The sequence below is a fragment of the Rhagoletis pomonella genome, unplaced genomic scaffold, assembly GCF_013731165.1.
Source record: "Rhagoletis pomonella isolate Grant_MI unplaced genomic scaffold, Rhpom_1.0 Rhpom_scaffold_00002, whole genome shotgun sequence".
NCBI classification, from domain to species: Eukaryota; Metazoa; Arthropoda; class Insecta; order Diptera; family Tephritidae; genus Rhagoletis; species Rhagoletis pomonella.
In genome coordinates this window covers 79,706,363-79,713,806 of record NW_023458556.1, presented here as the reverse complement: position 1 = coordinate 79,713,806, position 7,444 = coordinate 79,706,363, and the positions used below count along the sequence as shown (strand labels likewise).

The 7,444-nt window shown below is 42.0% G+C and overlaps 2 protein-coding genes across 2 annotated transcripts; both read left to right on the top strand.

The window, feature by feature from the left end:
- The first annotated feature begins 385 nt into the window (after positions 1 to 385).
- LOC118755102 lies at positions 386 to 4,427 on the top strand. Its single transcript, XM_036489952.1, has 3 exons — positions 386 to 856; positions 923 to 4,045; positions 4,380 to 4,427. The coding sequence occupies exons 1-3, from the start codon at positions 386 to 388 to the stop codon at positions 4,425 to 4,427; spliced, it is 3,642 nt and encodes a 1,213-aa protein (XP_036345845.1).
- Positions 4,428 to 4,507: 80 nt separating this feature from the next.
- LOC118755092 lies at positions 4,508 to 6,871 on the top strand. The gene is made up of 2 exons (XM_036489942.1): positions 4,508 to 5,008; positions 6,866 to 6,871. The coding sequence occupies exons 1-2, from the start codon at positions 4,508 to 4,510 to the stop codon at positions 6,869 to 6,871; spliced, it is 507 nt and encodes a 168-aa protein (XP_036345835.1).
- The last annotated feature ends 573 nt before the right edge of the window (positions 6,872 to 7,444 follow it).

The following is a 7,444-nucleotide window of genomic DNA, read 5'->3' as shown; positions in this document are numbered from 1 at the left end:
TTTGTACATAATAATATACTCGTATACGCCTATAGCCGAAAATTTGAATCCGTTATTCAAAAGCACGGAACTTTGTGAAACTTGTAGCGTGATCTTGAAACAGTTAAACTGTTAGCTTACGTCTTCAGCATGTTTTGTGAGCCGCTATTTCTGTTCATTTCCCACGCAACGGTTTCCAGTTGCGATTTTTCCCGAGTGTAGTACACATCACGCGCTGCCGATATAAATTCGACTTGAATCCATCATGACACTTAACCCAGCTAATGGTACTCCAGGTATCGAAAATGCTGCTCAATCAAATGAACAGGTGGCCACAGATCGAGTTAGCTTTTTTAAGTTAAAAACAAAAGCAATATTCAACCGGCTTGAGCGAATAGCTTCCGAGATGGACAGTGATAAGCTGCACGGGATGGACGAATACGCTCTGACGGCACTACTGGACTCATTGGGGGAACTGAAGTCAAGTTTCAACGGTGCGCACACAAGCTTGGAGGAATTGGATTTTGATTCAATTTGCAGCGATCTGCCTGGTAAATTCGACTCCACTTTAGTTAACCTCAGATCCACTCTGCAGCGTGAAATTGGAAAGCGTAGTGCACCTCAGCTATGCTCCACATTCAGGGTTAACGCCAATGAGTCGCAATCAATTATAGTGAACACCAACCGATCAAGCTTGCCGTTACTTACACTGCCAAAGTTCACTGGTGCCTATACTGAGTGGACAAACTCCTTCTCCATGTTGGTATCTGTCATCGACAAAGATAGCGACCTTACGCCGGTCGACAAGCTTCAACATCTACGTTCCTGCCTGAGTGGTGCAGCGCTGGATACCATACGTTCTCTAGAAATAAATGAGGCTAATTATAAAAATGCATTCGATCTTTTGCATAAGCGTTTTGATAACAAGCGTCTTATATTTCAGGCACACATCAGGGAGATCTTCGGGCTGGGCAAAGCAGATGGGTCAGTAGGCAGGCTACGGGAACTAACTGACAAAGTCACCGCTCACATACGTGCACTGCAATCGCTTGGGTCCAAGGAGCAAATATCCGACTGTATCATTGTACAACTACTAATACAGAAGTTAGACAAAGCGACTCAATCCAAATGGGAGGAGAATTCGCCGACAAACGAACTACCTTCGTGGGACCAGTTATCTACCTTTCTGGAGAAGCGCTGTAGAACGCTCGAAAACGTCGAACACGTTATGCAAACACCAGTTGGTCAAGCTGGTAAATCTGGTAAAAACGTGAGTACCAACCAAAGAAAATCATTTGTTGCTTCTGGTGGCTCAGTGGGCGGTTGCGTATTTTGTGGATCCCATGAGCATCTGATATACCATTGTCCTCGCTTTACAAATCTGTCGCCAAACCTCCGCCAAAAAGAGGTTAAACAACTCGCTCTATGTCTCAATTGTCTAAAAAAAGGTCATCAGATGCGCGACTGCAAATCGGGGTCTTGTCGTAACTGTCAATCAAAGCACCATACACTTTTGCACTTTGAGCGCTCTGCTCCAACTGCCACCAGCCCTCAAGGCTTAACTTTGAAATCCGCTACAGCCCAACCTAATGCCATGACTGCAGCCTTATCTGCCTCGTCCCAGGCCCTTACTTCTCCATCTGATGTTGTGCTTCTAGCCACTGCGGTAATTTTTGTAAAAAATCGTGCCGGCACTTTCGTACCTTGTCGTGCGCTGTTAGACTCTGGTTTACAGCTGCACTTTATCACCTCTCGTTTCACAAACCAGCTGCAGCTACGCAAAACCAAAACCTTCGCTGGAGTATCTGGCATTGGCGACGTCAACTTTTCAACGGAGGGATACTCGGTCGATCTCGTACTGAAGTCGCGGACTTCTGATTTCTCGACGACGATTACTGCTGTTGTCGCACAAACGATCACTGAAAGTCAACCTGGCCTTACAGTGAGCACCGTTAATTGGCGACTTCCCTCCAACATCCAGCTGGCTGATCCCAACTTCAACATACCACAGCGTATTGATCTGCTAATAGGAGCAGGACTCTTCTTCGAACTTCTCTGTGTGGGCCAAATTCAGTTGGCGCCTGGGCTGCCATTGCTTCAAAAAACTCGGTTTGGTTGGATGCTGTCCGGTGGTGGACAACAAACGCCCAAACTCTCATCTTTCGTCGTACGTCAACGGTCATCTACTGACATTGATTGTAGTACTCGGCTAGATTATTTAGTGCGTCGTTTTTGGGAAATCGACCATGTAATTGAGCCAATCGCTAAAACAACAAAGGAAGAGCTCGACTGCGAAGAGCACTTTAGGCAAAATTATTCGCGTCTGTCTTCAGGCGAGTATTCCGTGCGTCTGCCGATGAAGAGTAGCGTGGAGTCACTAGGTGATTCGTATTTACAGGCACTACATCGCTTTCGCAGTCTTGAACGAAAACTGACTCGCAATCCACAGCTCAAGGAACAATATGTGGCATTCATTAACGAATATTTGGATCTCAACCACATGTCACTAGTCTCCAGTAAGGATGTTCATGACTGTAAGTTTTTCCTTCCACATCACTGTGTCATCAAGGATGACAGCACTACAAAAAAGCTGAGAGTTGTATTTGATGGCTCTGCAGCTACAACTTCGGGCTTGTCGCTGAACGATCTGCTCATGTCAGGTCCAACAATACAACCGAAGCTTTTCAACATCCTCATTAGATTTCGATCGTTTCCCGTCGCACTTACTGGAGACATCTGCAAAATGTATAGATGCGTTCGAGTCACTGCACCAGACGACATGCTCCAGTGTAAACTATGGCGTGACTCTCCACAAGATGACCTACGCGTGTACAAGTTGAATACGGTGACCTATGGAACTAAGCCTGCATCATTTCTGGCTATTCGGGCCATGCATCAGCTCGCGTTTGATGAATCATCAGCATATCCCCTGGGTTCAAAGGTCGTTCTTCGAGACTTCTATGTGGATGATATGATATCTGGTGGCAATTCAGTGCGGGAAGTGCGAAACATTATGCAGCAAACAACAGGTTCTCGAGGTAATTTCCAATTACGGAAATGGTGCTCCAACAGCCCTGATGTTCTCGGCGATATTCCCCAAACAGAAAGAGAAAGCTTTCTCAAATTCGATGACGGCAGTGATATCACCAAGGCTCTGGGACTAGTCTGGGATCCGTTCAAAGACACTCTGTTGTTTTCGTTTTCGCCGATCAGATCTGGCAGAAATTCCAAACGCTCTGTATTAGCTACCATAGCTCGTTTTTACGATCCACTTGGCCTACTAGGCCCCACTCTGACAAGGGCGAAAATTCTTTTACAGCGAATGTGGAGGGATAAGCTCGCGTGGGATGAAAGCTTGCCCCATTCACTGGATACGGCCTGGTCTACGTTTTGTGAAGATTTCGTCAACATTCAACATTCGTCATTTCCGCGCTATGTATTACAGCCTGGAGCCGCGCTTGAAATTCATGCGTTTTGCGACGCTAGCCTTGAAGCATATGGCGCTTGTGTATATGCTCGCTCAACTAAGGATAACAACGTCCAATTACAGTTGCTATGTTCAAAGGCACGCGTTGCTCCACTGAAAACTCTGACTGTGCCCAAGTTGGAACTCAGCGCTGCCGCTCTGCTTGCGCAGTTAGTAGGTCAGATAGCCAAGATGAAGGTTTTTGACTGCCGCTTCTATTGTTGGTCAAATTCGTCGATCGTTCTATCATGGCTGCAGGAAGAATCTTCAAAATTTAACGTTTTCGTCGCTAATCGAATATGTGCTATACAGGAGCTTACACAGGGGATGACTTGGCACTATGTTCCTACAGCCATGAACCCAGCAGACATCCTATCCAAAGGGGCCGCACCAAGAGAGCTCTTGCAATCAGCTCTTTGGATGCACGGTCCAATATTCTTGCACAAAGCAGAAATCAGCTGGCCTGAATTTCGCGAACCACAAACCAAGCTTTTGGAAACTCGTCAAAAGGTATTACTCACATCAAATGATCGACCCGACGTATCTCTTTCATTTAAGTACATCAACTCGTTTGGCAAAATGCAGCGTATTTTTGGTTACGTAAGCAAATTTATCAATATAAAAAAATTGCCAAGGACGTCGCAGCTCACGTCTCGGGACATTCATCATGGGGTTCAGTTGTTAATTCGCATCGTTCAGAGAGCGCAGCTTTGGTCAGATTACGTCGCTCTGAAAAATAAGAGGTGTGTCTCATCATCTAGCAGCATCTCTTCATTATCGCCATTTTTAGATGACATCGGTCTGATTCGAGTTGGCGGTCGCCTGAGGCATTCAACTCTTGGCTTTGAAGCGCGTCACCCGTGTATTCTACCAAAGAATCATCCGCTGACGTTCTCCATAATTGCACATTTTCATCACAAGCATCATCATGTAGGGCCGCAGTCACTACTTGCAGCCATTCGCTTACAATACTGGCCCATAGGTGGCAGAAAAACTGTCGCCCACGCCCTCGGTAAATGCATTATATGTTGTAAATCGAGACCGCGACTCGTCGAGCACATCATGGCTGACTTGCCTAAGGATCGCATTGCGGCCTCACGCGCCTTTATTGTCACTGGTGTAGACTATTGTGGGCCGTTCTATTATAAGCCAGAAATGCGTAACAAGTCCCCTCAAAAATGTTACGTTAGCGTTTTTATCTGCTTCGCAACAAAAGCCGTCTGGATGGAGTTAGTGAAGGACTTATCGACCAGCGCCTTTATCGACGCTCTAAAGAGATTTGTTGCTACTCGTGGCGTACCCAGCTGCATTTGGTCAGATAATGCAACCAACTTCGTAGGCGCAAGAAACGAGTTGAGTGATTTGCGACGCCTATTTTTAAGCGAGGAGCATCGCAGCGAGGTCCATAACCACTGTCTCAACAATGGGTTTGATTGGCGATTCATCCCGCCCCGCTCGCCGCACTTCGGCGGCTTGTGGGAAGCAGCCGTAAAAACAGCTAAGCAGCACTTTTATCGTTCGGTTGGCTCTTCACTTCTTGGCTTTGACGAATTGCGCACTCTGGTATGTCAAATCGCTGCTGTTATTAATTCTCGTCCTCTTGTACCACTTTCAAAAAATCCAGAGGATTTAGACGTATTGACGCCAGGGCATTTCCTGATTGGTGGTCCCCTAATAGCTCTACCTGAACCTGACCTGAGACATTTAAATTGTAATCGTCTTGACCGATGGCAGCGCGCAACTCACGTGCACTAAATTTTCTGGAATCGGTGGAGTCGAGAATATCTCACTCTCCTCCAGCAACGAGCGAAGTGGCGCACACCTCAGGCCAGCATTCAAGTGAACGATATCGTATGCGTCAAGGACGAAAACTCACCGCCTCTGAAGTGGCCCCTGGCCCGTGTAATCGAGGTTATCCCTGGAGCTGATGGTGTAGTACGAGTGGCAGTTTTACGCACGTCTAGTGGAACAACCCGTCGAGCAGTGAACAAGCTGTGCGTCCTTCCAGTAAACGATACTGTTGAAAGCCCTGACCTTTCAACGCGGGGAGTATGTTCGGAGCAGCAGCCGATAATGCAATCAACATAAATCATTAGCCTCACATCGCAATATAAAGCGTTACATTTAAGCTTCAAATATTTTTATCATTTTGTTTAAACTTCTAAACATTTTGTACCACCCTAGCATAAATACCCCCAGTCCGTTATTGAACATATGTACATTATTATTGTAAACCACTCACTTTATATTCCAATTGCAAAACATATGAGCATATACATGGAGGAGGGTAATTACTTGGGCTCATACATACTATTATACTGGACGAATGCAGGCGAACGGGATATGATGTGTACATAGTATGTACAACTGCTGTCGCTCTTAAGGCGGGCGTACAAGCATGTACACATATCCATAAAAAACGGTCCATATGTATATCAAATAATGAGAGCATGTAAAAAAGAACAAGTTTAACTATGTATTACTTTTTATCGCTCGAGGCTCTCATCTGCATAGAATTAAATATCACCGTTGTAAACTCCGTAATTCCCCTTTATGCTCACTATTAAGAACAAACATTTTGTACATAATGTATACATATATACCTACACTAATAGGCTATTGCTCATGCGGAATTAAGATTTGCAATCATTCGATTTTGGCAATAGAACTGAGCAGCAGCTCAGCAGCGGCATAGGTGCATTTTTATAGTTTAAGCTCACGGCAACATCATCGTTTAGAATTCGAAATCAAAAATTAAATAAAAATTAAGTTGTTTCAAGAAATCAAAGGTGTTGACCTTTTCTTGTTAATTTGAAGTTCAATAGCTGCAAAAAAAGCTTTGCAGCTCAACAATACCTAAAAATCGATATTTTAAAAAGTAATTTCAAACTTAGTTTTTTTTAATTCCTTTTCGTTTGGCATTGGGATACTAATTTCAATTTACAGATAAATTAAGTTGCCTTTGATTTTTTAAACACGTGTCAACTCTCCTCTATACACTTCAGAAATTAATCAGTTTTAAAATCAGTTCTATTAACAACCATCTCCTAATTATTAATTTCATTTTTTAAATAATTTGAATTGAGATATATTATTTGTTTTGAGCTTGATTATTACATTTTTAAAAACTTTACAGCACAAAATAAAAACAAATCGATTGAATAGTTTTCCAAATACCTCGAGAACGGGGCGAAGATAAAATTTTAAAGAAATCACACATACACACATCAAAATTCTCTATGAAAACAAATAAATTTTTTTCTGTTGAAAGATTTTTCACATACACATTTTTTGAAAAAAAATTAATTTTTTGAAAATATGCCATCTCAGAAAAACTGAAAAATGTAACAATGGTAGCTCTGAGTATTGCGCAATATTTAAGTATAGTATTACTATAGTATTACTCTACAATAATTTCAGTTATGAATTTTTTTACACCGAAGTAGAGTAAAATGAATACATTAAAAATTTACAAATTTTTAATGTTTTTTTTAGATTTTTTTGAGTATACAACCTCGTAGCTAAATTTTAGTATAATAAAGTGCAAGTTTTAAGCCACTGCAAAATTGTGTTGATTTTTTAAATTTTTTATGCTGACGACTTTTTTCACTTTTTTCTTGGGGAAGAAAATGCGCAAAACCTTTTCAAAGAAAAAAATAAATAAAATTATTAACGCCAATTTTGCAATCGCCTAAAACTTGCACTTTATTACACTAAAATTGAATGGGCAACAAAACTGCATACTCAAAAAAATTAAAAAAAAATGCATGTACTAATTTTACTCAACTTCGGTGTAAAATAAAATTCATAACTCAAATTATTGTAGAGTGCACCCCATAATACTATATTTAAATATTGCACAATACTCAGAGGTACCATTGTATTTTTTTTTGAATTTTTTCTGTGATGGCATATTTTCAAAAACTAATTTTTTATCAAAAAATTTAAATGTGAAAAAATTTTCAAGAAAAAAAATTTGTTTTTGTTATTTTATGGCCT

Bases quoted from the DNA above. Each gene is read 5' to 3' on its own strand.
- LOC118755092 (XM_036489942.1), top strand. From the start codon at position 4,508: ATGGCTGACTTGCCTAAGGATCGCATTGCGGCCTCACGCGCCTTTATT.
- LOC118755102 (XM_036489952.1), top strand. From the start codon at position 386: ATGGACAGTGATAAGCTGCACGGGATGGACGAATACGCTCTGACGGCA. The intron at 857-922 runs GCTAATTATAAA...CTTATATTTCAG, and splicing joins GTTCTCTAGAAATAAATGAG to GCACACATCAGGGAGATCTT. The intron at 4,046-4,379 runs GTAAGCAAATTT...ATCATCATGTAG, and splicing joins TGCAGCGTATTTTTGGTTAC to GGCCGCAGTCACTACTTGCA.